The sequence below is a fragment of the Procambarus clarkii genome, chromosome 23 (assembly GCF_040958095.1).
Source record: "Procambarus clarkii isolate CNS0578487 chromosome 23, FALCON_Pclarkii_2.0, whole genome shotgun sequence".
In the NCBI taxonomy this organism is placed as follows: Eukaryota; Metazoa; Arthropoda; class Malacostraca; order Decapoda; family Cambaridae; genus Procambarus; species Procambarus clarkii.
The window spans coordinates 33134473-33154779 of record NC_091172.1 but is presented as its reverse complement, the minus strand read 5'-3'; the positions used below and the strand labels follow the sequence as shown (position 1 = coordinate 33154779).

The 20307-nt window shown below is 40.6% G+C and overlaps 1 protein-coding gene across 4 annotated transcripts in view; it reads left to right on the top strand.

Annotated features, from left to right (window-relative positions):
• Positions 1–5917: 5917 nt before the first annotated feature.
• Positions 5918–20307, top strand: part of Fancd2 — a 123248-nt gene continuing 108858 nt past the window's right edge. For 2 of the 4 annotated variants that reach the window (XM_069330131.1, XM_045751416.2), the window contains exons 1-6: positions 5918–6078; positions 8210–8435; positions 9208–9362; positions 10700–10836; positions 13357–13480; positions 17820–17896. In XM_069330131.1, coding sequence (XP_069186232.1) covers positions 8231–8435; positions 9208–9362; positions 10700–10836; positions 13357–13480; positions 17820–17896 — 698 coding nt within the window. In that variant the 5' untranslated portion in view covers positions 5918–6078; positions 8210–8230. Of the gene's footprint in view, positions 6079–6134; positions 6211–8209; positions 8436–9207; positions 9363–10699; positions 10837–13356; positions 13481–17819; positions 17897–20307 lie in introns of those variants that run through there. The other 2 variants (XM_069330130.1, XM_069330132.1) reach the window with 2 other exon arrangements.

The window sequence follows — 20307 nt, the reverse complement described above, 5'->3', positions numbered from 1 at the left end:
TTCTCCATACAATGTGGAGAACATTATTATCTAATATGCATAATATAACACGATACCTATATATGTAATAATAAAACATAATGTATATGGTTCATTATTAAACAAAATTTATAAATACTCCTAGGACGTGTAGAGGTGTTTAACCATGCCAGACAGCTGTGTCAATTTTCCATGATCATTTACTCCATGCAAAAATTATATGAAATGAAAGCTGTAGTCTTACATCAGAACATATTTATTTATTTTGTTTATATTTGAGTCATCATCTCTGTATTGCCTCCATTGGTACAGATAGGAGCCGGGAATTTTTTTCATGTAAATTTTAAACAGATTTAAGTATTGTCTTTGCATTTACGGCTTTGACGGATATAAGCTGTTCCATGGGTTTATAATGATGATAATTATTATAATTTTGTATAATTATTATTACCTATGGGTGAAAAGAATCTCCTATTACATTGAGGCTTAATGTTGGTGTTGAAGCTGGATGTTGTCCTTTTTTTTTTTTAGCTGTCAACATTTCAAAGAAAGTGGTCCTGTAACACAGTCCTCTATACGTCCGGATACTACACACAGGACGGATCGTACACATTTTTTACCGTTTCAGACAAAAAATTTACACCTTTCGTATAAATAAATAAATATATATATCTTGAGGTGATTTCGGGGCTTTTAGTGTCCCCGCGGCCCGGTCCTTGACCAGGCCTCCACCCCAAGGAAGCAGCCCGTGACAGCTGACTAACACCCAGGTACCTATTTACTGCTAGGTAACAGGGGCATTCAGGGTGAAAGAAACTTTGCCCATTTGTTTCTGCCTCGTGCGGGAATCGAACCCGCGCCACAGAATTACAGGATTTCGAGTCCTGCGCGCTATCCACCAGGCTACGAGGCGCTATATATATATATATATATATATATATATATATATATATATATATATATATATATATATATATATATATATATATATATATATATATATATATATATATATATATATATATATATATATATATATATATGCAATTGACGATCACAAAACACTGATCATTTTATGCGGAAAATCCACAGAGAAATACGAAATGAGGTGAACGTTTTGGCTTGTTAAAGCCTTTGTCAACACCAGACTGACTAAGAAGGGAGAAGGGGGGAGGATATACCTGTTTTTGGTTCATTCTTTCCTAGGGATGGGTTGGTGTTACGGACCCGAGTCCAGCGTCCGAGCACGGAGCTGTGACGACCACGCCATCTGTGGGTCAGGTCCAGAAACCCCCTCCAAATGGACAGCGCCATCTAGTGAGGACAGGATATACTGGCCACAGGGGCTGGTTTCCCGTCCTGATCAGCTCATAACATAGCCGCTGCTGACCTCTGGTGAGGTGGTGCTTAGACAGCAACGCCATCTATGGAGTGGATAGGTGGGCGTTTGTGTCTAAGCCTGTTAGTGAGGTGCCCTAGAGTGTCATCAGTACTAATGACGTGTCTGATTACAGAGTCGACCTGGGACTGCTGTAATCAGACGTTGGATCAGTCTACCCAAGGCAGCCGTAGAATCTCCAAGTGTTAGCTGCAGAAGTTGTGAGTCACCCCCGGATGAACACTGTTGTGTTAGCCTGCCTGTGACGTGGCAGTTGAGGATTTGTCGTACCCGGGGCTGACTGGAGGAGAGGACTAACCACTGGGGTGTTGTGGTGAGGAGAGTGAATCCATAATGATAATTATGGTTGTGGCGAGGAGATTCCTTTGTAACTAGGCCAATCCTAAATTTCTTTTCATATTCATGTTTTTTGTTAATTGATTTGAGTATGCCACTTGTGAACCACAGATTGTTTATTCTTTTGTCAGTTACTTGTTTGGTATCGCGTTTTGGAGAGAAAGAGGTTAGTTAATGAGTTAATATCCTGTGTATTATTGAATTCAGATTCCCAGATCATAAAACAGCGGGGACACCTCGACATGAGCTGTTGCAGAGGTTGCGCGCCCTCAATCACCCTATCGCTTCTTCTCGCCTCCAGGTTCCCCCTGATCGCACCTCATCACAAGTAGAAACTAGCAGACGCTCTTACCTGTCTCAGTCACATGCCTGATACGCCCAGGTTGCTAATCGATTTTCCCTCCTGGGTAGCCTTGACATGGACGGAAACTCGCCCACGGATACAGACATGGACACTCAGTCTCGGCCGGAGCCTGGCACTCGTCACCCTCCTGCCTCTCCCCAAAGAAGCCAACACCGGCGTCGTCGACACTCCCATCAATCAAGAGGTACTGCTCCAACAGATAGCCCTGATGATCCTCTGGTCCCGCAGGCACTTTCCCAGGGGATTGTGACACCGGTGGAACATGGGGCCCACAGTGAAGCACCCACCAGTCACAGACGTCGTCAAGAGAGTTCGCGAGCCGATCACTGCTTCCGTCAGGCAGAGAGAAGCACTGATCAACATCCTCTGGACTGGCTGTCATTGATACCACACATTTTACTTACTTTGTATGAGGGTTTTATGTTTTTTTTTAGTGGTTCCCCCTTTGGAGACGTCTGTACACAGGTGGTCAGAAAGTTAGCTGTTGTATTTCAGGGATAATGGCACCCCATCCTGAGAATACTGTGGTGTTTTGGAATGCCCGCTCCCTTTGTAAGAAGACGCAATTTCTACGCAATTTTATCGCTAGCGCACCATCGTTGATCGTGACCAGTGGTGTCCGACCCAGGAGGATACAGTGGAACACCTTCTTCGACTCCACTGCCCTCGATTTCATAGCGCTCGCGTCAGACTACAGAGTGCCGTTCGTAGGCTGAATATTCCCCGCCTCACAGTTCCCCTTCTTCTTGACGGGGCAGGTAAGAGAGACGAAGATGTCATGACATCCTTCGCTATACCTTCCGCTTCAACCGTCATGTCCGCGGCCTGAAGAGACTGTAAAATATGTAACCTGAAGAGATTGCAGGGTCTATGGCCTGAAGTAAATAAAAAATATAAATAAATAAATAAATGTTTATTCAGGTAAAGTACATACATACAAGAGGTTATACAAAAATTGATAGATTTATAGATAGAGCTAGTACATACAATGCCTAAAGCCACTACGCAAAGCGTTTCGGGCAGGAAAAACATTAAAGACTAAAACTTAATACTAATTGAGATTAAAGTATAAAATGTGTTGAGAACAAATAAAAATAAAAAAGGGGGAACATGGCAGAAAAAGCAGCACAAATACAATTAGGTCGACAAACAGCGTTGTTTAAAGAAAAACAGACATGGGTTGACAATATAGGGGTAAGATAGGTAACGGGGAATTTATTAGGTAGTGTTTAGTTTTTATCTTAAACTGGTTGAGAGAGGTACAGTCTTTAACATGATTGGGAAGGTCATTCCACATTCTGGGTCCCTTGATTTGTAGAGCATTTCTAGTTTGATTAAGTCGTACTCTTGGAATATCAAAACTGTATTTGTTTCTGGTATGGTGCTCATGGGTTCTGTTACAACCTTCAATGAAGCGTTTGAGGTTAGGATTGGCATTACAGTTCAGCGTTTTATATGTATAATACACATGAGAGAATGTGCAGTGACTTAATATCTAACATATTCAGAGATTTGAGTAGAAGTACCGAGTGATGTCTGGGGCTAGAGTTGGATATTGTCCTAATAGCAGCTTTGTGTTGAGTAATTACAGGACGTAAATGATTTTGGGTAGTAGAACCCCAAGCACAAATACCATAGTTGAGATATGGATTGATGAGGGAGTAATAGAGCGTCACCAGGGCAGGGCGGGGTACATAATATCTGATCATAGAAAGAATGCCAACAGTTTTTTATTTTTTTATATATATTTAGAATGTCCCCCTGGAAATTCAGCTTGTGGTCAATGAAAACGCCAAGGAATTTGCCGTCTATTTTGTTACAAATTTGGGTATTATTTATCCTGAGATTTATTTGATTAGAGGATTTAAGCCAAACAGAAGCCAAAGGTGGACTTTATTTAGCTCAGTATTCACTGTGACATTTAGAGCAAGGGGATCAGGACTGGAGTAAATGTAGGTTGTGTCGTCAGCAAATAGAATTGGTTTGAGATGTTGGGAGGCATTTGGAAGGTCATTAATGTAGATGAGAAAGAGGAGAGGGCCAAGTATGCTGCCCTGAGGAACACCAACTAAACCGTTCACCGGAACCGGAACACCGTCCCTAAAGTGACTATAGGGACCCCATCCCTCCGCTATTTCCCGGTATCGGTCGGCAGGGGCGCATCCGATCCCACGATCGTCATCGTCTCTAAATCAAAACAACAACAACATTAACTACAACAACAACAATAACTACAACAACAATAGCAATAGCAGCAGCAGCAATAATAATAATAATAATAAAAATAATAATAATAATTAATAATTTATTATTATTATTATCATAATAATCATAATCATAATAACAATAAATAAAAATAAAATAAATATGTTTATTCAGGAAGGGTACATACATACAAGTAATGTTACATTTATGGATCGATATATAGATAGAGCTAGTACATACAATGCCTAAAGCCACTATTACGCAATGCGTTTCGGGCAGGAAAAACATTAATATCTAGAACTTAATACTAATTGAGCATAAAGAATAAAATGTGTTGAGAACAAATACAAATAAAGATAAAAAAAAGGGGGAACATGACTGAAAAAGCAGCACAAATACAATAGGTTGACAGTGTGAATTAAAAAAAATAACAGACATGGGTTGATAATAGAGGGGTAAGGTAGGTTACAGGGAATTTATTAGGTAGTGTTTAGTTTTTATCTTAAACTGATTGAGAGAGGTGCAGTCTTTAACATGGTTGGGAAGATCATTCCACATTCTGGGTCCCTTGATTTGTAGAGCATTTCTTGTTTGATTAAGTCGTACTCTTGGAATATGAAAACTGTATTTATTTCTGGTGTGGTGCTCATGGGTTCTGTTACAACCTTCAATGAAGCTTTTGAGGTCAGGATTGGCATTACAGTTCAGCGTTTTATATATGTATAATACACAAGAGAGAATGTGCAGTGACTTAATATCTAACATATTCAGAGATTTGAGTAGGGGTACCGAGTGATGTCTGGGGCTAGAGTTGGATATTGTCCTAATAGCAGCTTTGTGTTGAGTAATTAGAGGACGTAAATGATTTTGGGTAGTAGAACCCCAAGCACAAATACCATAGTTGAGATATGGATAGATGAGGGAGTAATAGAGAGTAACCAGGGCAGGGCGGGGTACATAATATCTGATCTTAGAAAGAATGCCAACAGTTTTTGAAACTTTTTTTGATATATTTAGAATGTGTCCCTGGACATTCAGCTTGTGGTCAATGAGAATGCCAAGGAATTTGCCATCTAATTTGTTACAAATTTGGGTATTGTTTATTTTGAGATTTATTTGATTAGAGGATTTATTGCCAAACAGAATATAGAAAGTTTTGTCAATGTTAAGGGTGAGTTTGTTGGCAGTTAGCCACAGATGGACTTTATTTAGCTCAGTATTTACTGTGGCATTTAGAGCAAGGGGGTCAGGACTGGAGTAAATGAAGGTTGTGTCGTCAGCAAATAGAATAGGTTTGAGGTGTTGGGAGGCATTTGGAAGGTCAGTAATGAAGATGAGAAAGAGGAGAGTGCCAAGTATGCTGCCCTGAGGAACACCAATGTTGATGGGTAGGGTGGGACAAATTGAATTGTTCACAGAAACATACAATAATAATAATAATAATAATAATAATAATAATAATAATAATAATAATTTATTATTATTATTTCGTCGCCCGTAAATCAACACAACATAATAGTCATAATGGGTTGGCGCCGCCTGGTGACTGTCACCCCCCCTCCCCCTCCCCACCACCCACCCAGGAGGGGGGGAGTAAGGGGTCCTGGGGGTCCAGGGGGCAGCACCGTCGGGTAAACATTGGTGAGAAAACTCGCGGGAACTTGTTCAATTGCACCTCCCGTCAGTCCCTCATGGTAGGGACCAAGACACACCACTACTGAAGTACACAACATTTAGTACAGGGCAAACCTACACGACGTAATAAAGAAGGTTGAGGAACAGCCGTTATAAGACAGTGAGTTGTAAAGTACTAAAAATGATATTTGAATAGGCACTCGCTCACAGGATGGGTACGGGGCAAAACTAAATTAATTAAACTGGTTCAACTCTGCAAAAGTGCCAGAGTTAGAGTAAGCTTAAATGATTGGTAAGTACAGTAAGGGCTGTGTGCCAAGATTAGCTATGTAACGTACGATTGTTGCGTTGTTGGGTACATTAGTTACAGTGTTTAGTGAGTTTCATATTTATTTAGTAGTCTTGATAACAGTAGTCAGTTGTGGGCATTGTCGTAGACGTTGAGACGGAGCTTGGAGCAGAGCAGAGCTGAGGCCGGAGTCGCGGAGCTCTATATGGGAGAGCCTGGCGGCTCCATGGGGAATCGTGAGTGTCTGAACTCTATGGGAAGCGAAGGCATTGCAGCTTGATGCGGTCGTAGTCTGCTGTCTGCTCTTATGTCGAGGCTTATTGCGTCTTGGGGTCTATTAGAACTATACACGCAGAGTGCTACATTCTTGAGGTTGAAGAGTTGAAGTAAATTCAAAGTGTCTGTACTGGAATTATTTGAATCACTGGAAATTGTACTGTCGGCTATTCACAATTCGCTTGCTTATATTTGCTGACTACACCTCGGCTTCCTCCATCAGGATGGAAAGAATTAGTAATTGTAATTAGTGCTAATTAGTTATGCCATTAAGCTAATGAGAGGCTGTAGTAAGTATGTTATTTGTACTCGCCACAGCTACAACTTCGGGAGCCATGAAAAATGTGCAGCGCATTCTTAAAATAAATTCGAGGATTTTCCTGAATTTATCTAAGATCAACAATTTGTCTAGTAGCTTAAAAGAGGACAGAAAGTCAACACCTTGTCAAAGGTCTCCCCATTTGTCCTAATGATTTTATCAAGCTGAATTTTGAAATTTAGCCCTGTTTTAGCATTTCTGGCTTTGGCGGGTAGGCAGTTCCATGGGTTTGTAACCTAATGGATAAAAAATGCATCTGTTTTCTGTCCTATATTGTGGGTTGTTGAGCTTGAAACTCTCTTCCTGCTTGTTACATTTGATTTTTTGAAGTTGTCTTGACCAGTGTCCTCCAAATTGTACAGTAGGGTCATTCCATGTGAATTAACCAAAGGCCTTCCACTCGGCCCTTACTAAATCTAATGAAATTTTATAATAAAGTAGCCCCTAGACCCCAAATGATATTGTGCAAAATATTAGAGATCAATCTGCTTTGGTTCTTAAATAACAGGTCCATATTGAATGGGCTCTCGTCCCATTAATGAGTAAATACCACAAAAATTACCAACTTTGACCCTTTGTTATATCACGACTAGTGCCCAGAGAGGTTTGAAATTTGGCATACCAGGGCAACTTTTGGTGCGGAATACAGCGCAGTGTAATCAAAAAAGTAGTTTGGGTAGCCATTCAGCTACCAATCCATGCTAATATTATTGGCAATATATCTCAAAATATCTCAATATGCATCATTCCCAATTTGGTTTTGAATGACACCATTGGATAGAGCAGAATTTTCTGTACAAGAGTAACTTTTATTTAGGTTGGGATCTGAATTCCTAATTCAGCCAGAGGATTCTGAAAACGACATACCTTGGTGTGATATCGAAAAAATCAAATTATGATTCTCTCTCTCTTCTTTGTGCACTGATCATGACTGCTAGCAAATTGATATCCAAACTGATTGGAAAAATTTTAAGCTTCATTGGGTAGAACATTTTTGGGTGGGATTCAGAATTATTATTAAACAATCAGTGCTATTTTAGGTCCCTGTTCTATCCCTGCTAGCGCTTTCTTACAATAGTTACATGTTTTGACAGGTATGCTGTAGTTTCCATATCATGCTTTAACAAAAGTTAACTTAAAAATAAAATTGCCAACCTGTTGATTCTAATTTTGTGGATATGCAGTTACAATTTTTACAGTTTTAGTACAGATCACAAATTGTGTTATACAGTACTAATATAGTATAGTACTATAGTATATACCATATACTATATAGTATATATACTATAGTACTTGATTACTATATATACTATATATAGTATATATACTATAGTACTTGATTACTAGTATATAGTAATCAAGTGTCATATATTTTATATTGTATTATACACTATGTATTCTTTGCAGATCAAGAACCAGTTCCCAAACATGTCACTTCAAATTAAAAGAAGGTCATCTGTGAATACAGAGAAAGAGAGTGAAGATTTGTTTGCTACGCCAAAGAAGGTGAAAAGATCACGAAATAAAGCAAGTGAGAAAGACAATGATGTGCTACATGATGATTCTCTTTTTGGTGAGCTGGTGTCAAAAGCAGGATATATTCTGAAGAAAGGCGACAAACCTAATCTACTGAGTATGTATATACAGTATGTGTAGTTGTATCTCATACTTGTTGTGCAGTGGAGTCCTGCTTGAACTGACCAATTTGTTGCATATCCATCCATTGCAAAACAGCTTATGCTATATTTATACTTTGTTCCCCAAAATTTTCATGTTTTTATTTGTGAAAACAATAGAAGTAATTTTTGTTCGTGTGGTCTTTTGATACCAAAGGTCTTTGTAAAAAAAGTATATTTTACATATTAATATAATAATTATTGAATTGTTTACAGTTTGAATGTCACAATCTAGTTGTGAAAACATGCTCATTCCATTGGAACTCTTCCATTGCAATGGACTGCAGTAACCTTACTGCCAGAATGAAATTCCTCCAAGCATTCACACTTCAGATTGAGTGGTATCCATTCGAGTAGTAGTGCTTAGTGTCCAAGTAGTTTGTGCTTGTGATATAAATACTTTGGCAAGCTAATTTATATAAATGTAAATTTGTCATTGTTTTGTTGTATGTCATTCAGTCTTGAATAAACGTGTGTCAGTTCCTCTATAATGGTTTCCACCCTTCCATCATTAATTGCACTAGCTATTTACTCCCAAAACTTTTCAAGAGCATTGCAGCCCACCTTATTTTTTGTGTATCCAAAGACAAGAACCATTAGCAGGAGATGGCGATCCGTAATGCCCAATACTGTACTTCTTCCATGAGTGACGAAGGCAATTAGGTCTACTCTCAAGTTCTTGTTTCTGTAATTTTAACTTAACTGTTATAGAATACACAATTTTTTCAGATTGTGATCAAGCAATGTTTCAGCGTGATCTGCGGTGGAGTTTAAGATCCCATTCACTTTATCAAATGCCAGAAATAGCTGAAAAATTTGTAAAGGGACTAGAAGATCACATTGAAGATTCAGTGAGACTGAAATGGGCTCTGCTTTATACCCAGGTACAGCTTACTTGAAATTGTGTATACATATGCTGCATCTTTATATGAAAGTACCTAGCAAGGTGTGTTTGTAGATGATCCTCCTTTCTCTATATTCTTGCAATGAATCCTCTACTCTCATGCATATGCTAGATCTTTTATTTATTTATCAGCATTTACTTTAGGCCAATAAGACTGTTATATTGCAACTGTTGCAGTTTGCTATTAATAGCACGTATAAGTTTTTGATGCACTGTCTGACTTGGGAGTAGAATGACTCTCAGAACCCCATACAGATATAGTAAAAGTCTCATGTTATTAACTCTTGATTACACACAAAATAGAAGGGCTGGATCAGTGCTATGAAATACTACATGTCTGTTCATAATTATATATATATATATATATATATATATATATATATATATATGTCGTACCTAGTAGCCAGAACGCACTTCTCAGCCTAATATGCAAGGCCCGATTTGCCTAATAAGCAAAGTTTTCCTGAATTAATATATTTTCTCTAATTTTTTTCTTGTGAAACGATAAAGCTACCCATTTCATTATGTATGAGGCCAATTTTATTTTATTGGAGTTAAAATTAACGTAGATATATGACCAAACCTAACCAACCCTACCTAACCTAACCTAACCTATCTTTATAGGTTAGGTTAGGTTAGGTAGCCGAAAAAGTTAGGTTAGGTTAGGTAAGTTAGGTAGTTGAAAAACAATTGATTCATGAAAACTTGGCTTATTAGGCAAATCGGCCCTTGCATTGTAGGCTGAGAAGTGCGTTCTGGCTACTAGGTACGACATATATATATATAATATATATATAATATATATATAATATATATATAATATATATATAATATATATATAATATATATATAATATATATATAATATATATATAATATATATATAATATATATATAATATATATATAATATATATATAATATATATATAATATATATATAATATATATATAATATATATATAATATATATATAATATATATATAATATATATATAATATATATATAATATATATATAATATATATATAATATATATATAATATATATATAATATATATATAATATATATATAATATATATATAATATATATATAATATATATATAATATATATATAATATATATATAATATATATATAATATATATATAATATATATATAATATATATATAATATATATATAATATATATATAATATATATATAATATATATATAATATATATATATATAATATATAATGTAATTGTACAAGCTATTAAATAGCTAGTAATTTGTAACAAGGTAATTTGTCTTATTCTGATGTAATGCTCTTTGCAGACAGTAAAAGATTGTGTAACTGCCCGAGGAGGACATCAAGATTCACTAATTCGCTTATGTCTCAATATAGAAGAACTCCAACCATTCCTTATAAAACTATTAACAGAAAAGCTTTTGGAGATTGCTAATGATGATGAGTAAGTATCCTTATGTACTTGTAAAGATATATAATTTGTATATCAAGTGTTCTCTCATTTCATTTTTAAAATTTTCCTTCTGAGATTGAAGTTAAGTGTGTTTCCAAGACCATGGTACTAAGAAATGTCACTCTCCATTTTCTTCTATATTCTATCTTTGGCATTTTTAACACCTCTAGCCTCTCTTTGTAACCCTTGTTTTTCAGTTCTGGAAGCAATTTTGTAGCATGCTTTTGCACCTTTTCCAGTTTATTGATGTGTTTCTTGAGATATGGGCACCATACAGCTGTTGCATATTCCAATTTTGGTTTTACAAAAGTCACGAACAGTTTCTTTAGTATTTCACCATCCATGTAATTAAAAGCGAGTCTGGAGCTGGAAAATGACGCATATGCTCCTCGCACAAGCAGGAAATGTGGGTGGGCAGGAAAATGGGCTGACTGGATGGTTAACTGGCTGGTAGGTGGACTTGGGTGGGTTTGGGCAGGTGGGGGCGGGCTTGGGTTGGTTCAGGCGGGTGGGGGTGGGGGGCTTGGGTGGTTTCTGGTAGGCTTGGGTGGATTCGGGTGGGCTTTAGTTTGCGTGGGTTTAGGTAGGTGGGCAGGCTTGGGGTGGGTGTGGGCAGACTTGGGTTTTTCAGGCTGATGGGGGCATTCTTAGGTGGGTTCAAGCTGGTGGGCAGGCTTAGGTGGTTTCGGGTGGGTGGGCGGTCTTGGAAGGGTTCGGGTGGGTGGTTGGGCGGGCTTGGGTGGGTTTGGGCTGGTGGGCGAGCTTGGGTGGTTTCAGGCGGGTGAGCGGTCTTGGGTGGTTTCGGGTCGGTTTAGGTGGTTGGGCATTCTTGGGTGGGTTCGGGTGAGTGGACAGGCTGGTATGGTTTCGGCAGTTGGGTGGGCTTTAGTTGGTTCGGGCAGGTGGGCGGGCTTGGGTTGCAGGGTGGCAGGCGGATTATCACAGTCTGGCTGTGGTCACGCTACATCCCTTTAGCTCCCCCAAACCAGCTACATCCTACCCCCTTCCCATCCCCATGCCATACCCTCCCAGATATATCCGCCACCCTTCCAGGCGCGTGTAGGTAGCTCAGACGGTATTAAAATGGTTCAGATTCTTAGCTAAAACTGAGTGGACAGCACTCAGGGTTTGTGGTCGTAAGGTTCCAGGTGTGATCCCTGATGGCAGCGGAAACAAATGAACAGAGTTTCTTTCACCCTGATGCTAATGTTCACCTAGCAGTAAATAGGTACCTGGGAGTTAGACAGCTGCTACAGGCTGCTTCCTGGGGGTGTGTAACTGAAAGGAGGCCTGGTCGAGGACCCGGCCGGGGGAACGCTAAGCCCCAAAATCATCCCAAGATAACCTTCCTACCAGATGGTGGCCTTGGAGGGAGACTGCACTGACTGACACTGCGCTGACTGACCCTGCACTGACTGGCACTGCCCTGACTGGCACTGCCCTGACTGGCACTGCCCTGACTGACCCTGCCCTGACTGGCACTGCCCTGACTGACTCTGCCCTGACTGACCCTGCCCTGACTGACCCTGCCCTGACTGACCCTGCCCTGACTGACCCTGCCCTGACTGACCCTGCCCTGACTGACCCTGCCCTGACTGACCCTGCCCTGACTGACCCTGCCCTGACTGACCCTGCCCTGACTGACACTGCCCTGACTGACACTGCCCTGACTGACCCTGCCCTGACTGACACTGCCCTGACTGACACTGCACTGACTGACACTGCCCTGACTGACACTGCACTGACTGACACTGCCCTGACTGACACTGCACTGACTGGCACTGCCCTGACTGACACTGCACTGACTGACACTGCACCGACTGGCACTGCCCTGACTGGCACTGCACCGACTGGCACTGCCCTGACTGACACTGCACTGACTGACATTGCCTTGACTGACACTGCCCTGACTGCCCTACTGCACTGCCCTGACTGCCCTGACTGCCACTGCCCAATGATTGGGCAGTGGCAGCCAGGGCAGGTCAGGGCAGTCAGGGCAGTCAATCATTGGGTGCAACCCAATCATTCCTTTTGTTGTCATTGTCCCTGGCATACTTGAGTATCCTGAACTTTTAAAGGAGGGCTTCCAGCTCTCTACCTATAGTGGCACATAATGTTTGCACCTTGTGTCAGTTAGGTGGCTGCTTGCTTTTTCAGTTCTGTTCAGTAGTTTGCCAAGTGATGATTAGAATTTCTTGTGTTGCCTTTTATTACTTACTATAGTGAGAGGTCTCTCCTCAGACTGGACTGAGAAAACTTTCCACTGTTTCCTTACCATGTTGGAGTGAAAGTGTACTAAAGCTTATTGTGTGACGATGTCCTAGGTAGACCCTGACTGCTGGCTTAGGAAGCAACCAAGGGGCTTCTTTAAACGGAGTGTTTCATATCTGTGTTAGCTATGTGTAATACTCTGTAAAGTAAATAATTCCTACAAAATTTTGAAGATAATAACTTTTCTAAAGAGTAGTTACAGATGTGAATCTTGTGGACTAATGCAAATAATTTTTTTAGGAGCAGCAGTCAAGCCAACATCCCAAATCTAGTGTTGGCTAATCTTAAGTGGCTAGACCGCATCGTGGATTCAGACACGCTTACTGCAAAAATTGTGGACATTCTTGAAGGATCGCCACTGAAGGTAACAATGCATAAAGAATCTTGTAGTATTTGCAATGTCTTATGGTTTTCACAGTTACAGTGGCAGCTCCCAAATCTGGATCTGATTTGGACTTATGAATGACTAGTTATTTTTTTTTATTATTTGGCATTTTATATCTTATTAACAAAGAAAAGATTGTACATGTTTCTGCATATTTAGATAAACAATATACATACAAATATTTTGTACAGTATCCTTATATGTAAATATTAAATACAATAAATGAAACATTTATAGTTTTGGGAGGGCTCTGAAAGTGGCTCCTTGTTGCTAGCTACTAGGATAGTGCCACCCAATTCATCCACATCAAGCCCTTGCAAGTCATTGTATACCTGCCTGGGATCAGAGGCCGAGACCTTGCCACCTCTCTAGAAGCTGAAAGGAGCTAGCTCACTCTAACCAAGAAAAGGCCACCTGCATAAAACTAGCTAGCCAACACAGACATTCTGCAAGATAAACAAAGCATAGAAAGTGAGAAAAACAAGACTGCCAAACTGAGCAAACCACCTGTTCATGAAGCAGTTAACATATTACTGTAATTACACTTGCGTACTGCCACATTGTATGCAATGTGGGAAGACTGGACACTACGAGCATCCTGTAACTACACTTAGGTAATTACATTGGCACGCACCTAGTTTGTTGATCCCTAAATTAGACAGCCTCAGTCATTTTTGGCTGACATGATGCAATAAAGCATCATGATTACACTCCTCATTCCTGCTACAGTGCTTTTTGAGTCACGGTTCATTGGATAAGTGTTGGTTATCCTGGACACTGGTTTTTGTCCAGGTTCCATTTGCTTGTGTACTCATTCTGTATTTTAGTACTGTATTTGCTTCACACACATTTATGCCTCATTTCTTGCATTGATTCTAATTACCTGTTCACCTCAAACTGCTTGTACATAGTGACCATTTCTAGTTTTTTTTTTATGTGGCCTGTGCTTTACCAGGGTTCTCTTCTCTAGGTGGGGTTGTGTGGCTGTCTATTAAGAAGCTTTATTTCTGAGGAAAGTGCCTTGTCCTTAGCAGTGAAGGGTCTTCGACTCCTCTGTGAGGCTTTAAGGTTTGGGGCAGTTGTAATATTCACACGAAGGTTTGGGGTTTCACAGGAAGCTTGTGAGGACTGTTTAAGGTATGCTGCTTACTCCTATATTAGCTGCCTATGTCCCTAAGCTGTTTTTGGCATCTGTGATATTTGGTGAGTGGCCCCTTGGGCCCAGTGTTTCCTGTTACATCATTTTTGGGGGACCCCGTAAGCTCCTGTGTTTTATGCAAGGTCCTTAGCTGGTCTTCCATTTCTACATTTGCTTGTGATGCAAGTTTGCAGGATGGTCAATCGTCATTTTGCATTTCCATGTTATCACCTCTGGGTAGTAGCAGTTGGTGGGTTTCTGTGTTGGCATGGAATCAGAGACTTCCAATTTACATGACTCCATTCTTTGATCACGAGACTCTTGCAGTAGATGCCTTTCAGTTGGACTGATGCTGGTGAAGGTTTTTTTCTGGGGGGGGAGGGAACCCCCCTGGAGCTATCAAGGCTGATATGTATATCATTAGACTTTGACATCAGTCAGTGTGAGTGGAGTTCTAGGCCTACCAGGGACCACGAGCCAAAACCTGGGCCCTCAGAGAGGTATGAGGAGTAATGGCCTATAGAAATGCACATGGGATTTGAAGCTCCCTGGTGGTTCATTGCCTGAACCGGTTGGGTGTGATTCCAACCGGTTCAGGCAATCGGTCCTTGGTCCTTGGCAATCGGTCCAACCGGTCCTTGGCTCTTTGGGGCTGGCCACTTCGGGATGACTCATCTGCTGAGTTCTCGGGGTTTGGCTCTCCTGTCCGTTCACGTCCGGGGAGTGTCCAACATTCTGGCAGACTGCCTGTCCCGGTTCATTCCCAGGTCCACGGAATGGACGGTTGACGCCGACTCTTTGTCCGTTTGCCCGTATGGCTGAATTTGGACGTATTTTGAAAATGAAAAAAATATGAAAATAAATTTGGGATTTTTTTTTTCAACAACAGTAAGTTAAGGGTCCTCTGATAGGTTAGGTGGGCAGGAAATTCTCATAAAGTTTCAAAAGTTATGAAAAACGTGAATTGAAAGTCACTTATTCTAACCTTACAGAGTCGGCCGGACGACTCAAACAGAAAACGGAACAGTACGTCACTTTTGTGAGTCGATTTCATTTCAAATTACGTCCAAATTTGGCCATAGTGCGCATACTAGCCAAAAGTGACGTTATTTTTAAGAGGACGGGTTGGACTGAAACAGACCCCCAAAGCCTTGCTAGGACTAGTCGGTTACTCTACCTCCACGTCCAATTCGGAAAAGGCAACCCCTGGAGCTGGCTGAGCCACATCTGAAGCTAAACCCTGCCTCGACCCGGAAACCCTCTGACATATCGGGGCCAGAAGCAGGGAAAGAGGATCAAAAGTAAGGGTGAATCACACCCGAAGAGAATGGAAGAGGAGGTATGGACAGAGCCAAAGTGGATTTCACCAACCCCTTCAATTTGTGGTCCCTAAATGCTGGGCAGGGCAGCTCGGGGAATCCAACCAGGCACATATTCTAGATCGCTGTAACTAACCAAAATAAACTTGCAAAGTGGATGCAGCCTGCTGCAACCTAACCTCATCAAGAGGGTCAGAAAAAAGTCACATGGGGAGAGCAAACTCCACAGGACTCGGGGTCTATGATGTCACCGACCCAACAGGCAGCATGATGGAGGCAAAATGAGCGATCGTCGTCTCGTGGCATGGATGATGAGGAACCCCTCAAACTAACGAAAGCAGGTTCAGGAAAAATATGCTTAGTTCCACTGAACTTGCAGAGGATTTCCACTGCCTGAAAGATAATCCAAGCAGGACACCCAGGCTCTGAGGATGCTATGCCAGATCTAAAAATCCTATACACCCTGGGTTACACTGCTGTGAAGCCCAGTCTCGGCATGCTGAAGGGATGCCCATGAACCATGTGTGTGCCTTGCCAGTCAGTCACACCCGACCCGGATTAAGATAGAGAAGTCAAATGACCCTCAACTCGCCTCTAAGGGAGCAACTCCCGAACACTGAGAGACGACATCTCTGGCAATGCAAGGGCAGTGCACAGAGAAGGTAACCCTGAGCACATGCAGCTCCAAGTACTCTTCAAGCCAAGCTCAAGCTACACTGTCGTCTTCAAGAAAGCCACCAAAAGCAAAGACCAAAAACACTTAGCTGAACAGTACAGCCCACATGCAAGAGGCAACCTGGAACCACTGCAGCAGTCAGGTGACCCCAACTGCATCAGCATAAGAACTGACAGCACAGATGTCCCAATTCCCAAATGAGTAAGGGAGGTAGGACGAATGAGCTCACTAATTCTGAGAAGTCCAATCGTTTACGTAGTTGGGGGAGTTCATTAGGTGGGTTTTGAGGATTCAGTCTTCTTTGAACCCAGTAGTAATTTATTTTGACTGTAACTTTCTGGATGCCTTTCCCGTTGAGATGGTGAAATGTCACTGCTCCCTGCATCTCTGTGAAGGGGGGCCAGATTCTGGCTCTGATCCCTGGTAGGCCTAAAAACTCCACAGCTGATGCGACCTGGTAGATGCGGAACCATCTCATTGCATAGCATCAGGGAGCAACCAGGGGCTCCCCCTAGAAAATAAGGTAAAATAGGTGGATCCCGGGGGGCTTCGTGAAAGAATGATAGTGCCTACTCTGATGTTGTGGATGCAAGATGATGATGTGGTATGAAAATTAAAAATAGAGTTGAAACAATGGAAAAGTAAAATATTAGAAGCATTTATGGTATTAGCTGAATAGGCAGAATGAGGAATGAAAATTTCATGGAGAGATGTGGAGTGCTAAAGTTGGTGAACCACAAGATTGATGAGAGTATTTTGTGATGGTTTCAGTATGTTGAACAAATGCCTGATGGTTGACTGAGGATGAGAATGAGTTCCAGTAAATTGGTAATCATCGGGTAATATAAATTGTTTTAAAATATTTAGGTTTTAAATTTATTCTGGAATAGCTCAACACCTCACTGATTGGAAGTCATTGATTTGCTTACAATCTTCCTCGTGGTTTCTTTATGTCTCCATTAAAATCTTTAAATCTAACCATCTCCTGAAAGCCTTAAGAAACCATACTTGGTATTAACCAATGCCGAGTGTTGGTGACTGATAACCTGGTGACCAAGTAGGATTGTGAGTGTCCTGTTCCTTGAAGAAGAATTGTAATACTTTATGTAAAGCACCATTTAATATTTTTTTATTTTTATACTACAAAATCTGTGGAATGTTATATATGATGGTCTTCCACCGCAGGTTCAGCAAGAGGTTATAAACTTCGTGCCTAATATAGTCGAGGATGCCAATCACCCCAGAATAGCAGAGGTTTTGTGGTGAGTACAATACTGTACTATGTTATTGCTTATCAGCTTATCTATATTTCATGTCTTTTTTTAATTTATGTTAAATTATAGAACATGTTTGTGTTTTATAATTTAATCTAAAATGCTACATCCTATCTTGTGCCAGGCCATGTGTGTTGTGACATGAAATTTATTATCATTTTCTGTGTCAAACATTTTTATAAGGTTAGAACATTGATTTTGATATTAAAATACTTTGAAAGTAATATTCTTGAATACTGTATTGATTAGCCACTAAACTGCGCAACGCGCCTGCAGGCCCTCGACAGGGGGTGCACAACGTGCATCCGGGATCTTATATTTTTAATGTATGATTCAAAACTCCCGCGGCTACATGGGGTTCACATCAGCTTCCACGGGGCTCTTGTAAACAAACACCATCTGAAAAAAAATCGTGGACAACATTCCAGAGTGTGTACAATGTTCAAATATCAGTGAATCAATGCTGTTCACAATGTTCACAGCGCTGGCCACAGCACCACAGCATTATTTCGTCCGTCTAGGAATCTTCAAACGATTTCATATGTTACTTTACAAAATAAACTTGTGGTCAATTATTCATTTACAGGATTTATTGACTAGGATTGTAATATTTGCAAGATTGTGGTGATAATTAGCACTGTGGGTAGTATTGTGGGAGGAGGAAGTTTGGTGAGGGAGGGAGGGAGGGAATCCAGGTAGCGTCACTGTGTGTGGCAGCCACTCGTGTTTTGCTCATCATACTAGCTTAGTGGTTCGCTACGGTGAACACATATGTATATGGGTACAGTATATACAATGTGTGTGTATATACCCATGTACATAAGTGCGTAGTATTGTGGGAGGAAGATTTTTGGTGAGGGAGGGAGGGAGGGGAATCCAGATAGCGTCACTGTGTGTGGCAGCCACTTTTTTGCTCATCATACTAGCTTAGTGGTTCGCTATAGTGAGCACATATGTACATGGGGTATATACAGTGTGTGTATATAGTGTAATAACAGCAACAGGAGTATAGTGGGAGGAGCCATTATGGTGAGGGAGATGGCGTCGTAATCGTAGCGTCGTCTGCTGGCTGCTGTGGGATTTCTCATGCAGTGTATGGTGGCCACTATGCTGTTTGGACACAATACCAGCTTACTTGCATAGTTATAGTGAATAAAACATGTAGATACATATACATAACGTGTGTAAATAGTGTAATACAAACAATAACAGTATGGTGGGAGGAGGCATGTTGGCAAGTAAGGTGTAAGGAGTAAACTAGGTGTTGGAGGAGTGAGGGAGAGCTGGCTGGGTGTGGCAGCTCATACTTGCAGAGCTCTGAGTGTGTTGATGGTGAATGTATATAGTGTGTGATAGTGTATAGTGTGTAATTATGTTGTAAATATACATAAATGAACATGAAACATTGGATATATGAGCAATATATGTGGACACATTTGAGACATTATGTAACAGTGTCTTGGTACAGTATGGATGTTCTACTGCCATAATATTGTGTACGTGTTCATTATATATAGAATTGGCAAGAAAAACAAAACAAATGTACTGTATTTGGAAATGTACTAAAAAAATGAACAAAAAAATATTTGTGGCAACTCGCGCATGTTGAAGCTGGTGGGCGACTGGCTTTGGGAGTCTACGTCACAGGCAACCACCCAAATTGTGACGTCACACGCCATTTTCCGGACCCCATTGCGGCCAAAATAATTACAATTTTGATTTTTTTTTACATGTCAATAATCAGGAAAGGGTATTTAATATTAAAAAAAACTAAATTAATTTTTTCCCGAGAATTTATTTCCTGCGCACAGGGGGGTGGGGGCTGGGTTGCCATATTTGGAAGGCAAGCAACACAATGGTTAAGAAACTTGGCTAAACAATGTTGGGTGTGTGTTATTGCCGAGTTTATAAAGTTTAGTCATTTCTACATGTCCTCAATGGTTTCCCAGAGCTTACAGCACTGACACCTGTAAAATACATGTGTCAGATATACTGGGTGGGGACCCAATCTCATATCACTCCTCGTATCAAATTAATTTGCTGATCCCTTCCTTTCACACTTGCTAAATATATTTAGATATTTTACTTGCTAAATATCTTGCCCGTTATGTTGTACTATGTGTTGGTGTAGGGAAGAACAGTGCAGAAGTGATGTCATGAAAGTTGTGAATGAGAACAGGTTAGGAAATGGTAGATTCCAGGAGTTTGATATGTCAAAGATGACATTTAATAGGCCCTGGGAGAGGCTTGATAGAAATTGGATTCTGGTGCAAAAAAAAAAAAAAAGATATAGGAATGGTCATTATAGCTTATAAAAGTAAATCAGCAGCTCACTGGTTCAAAGGAAGAGACCTTCATCCCACCATCATTAGGATTGAAGGAGCTGAATGCTTCAGCCA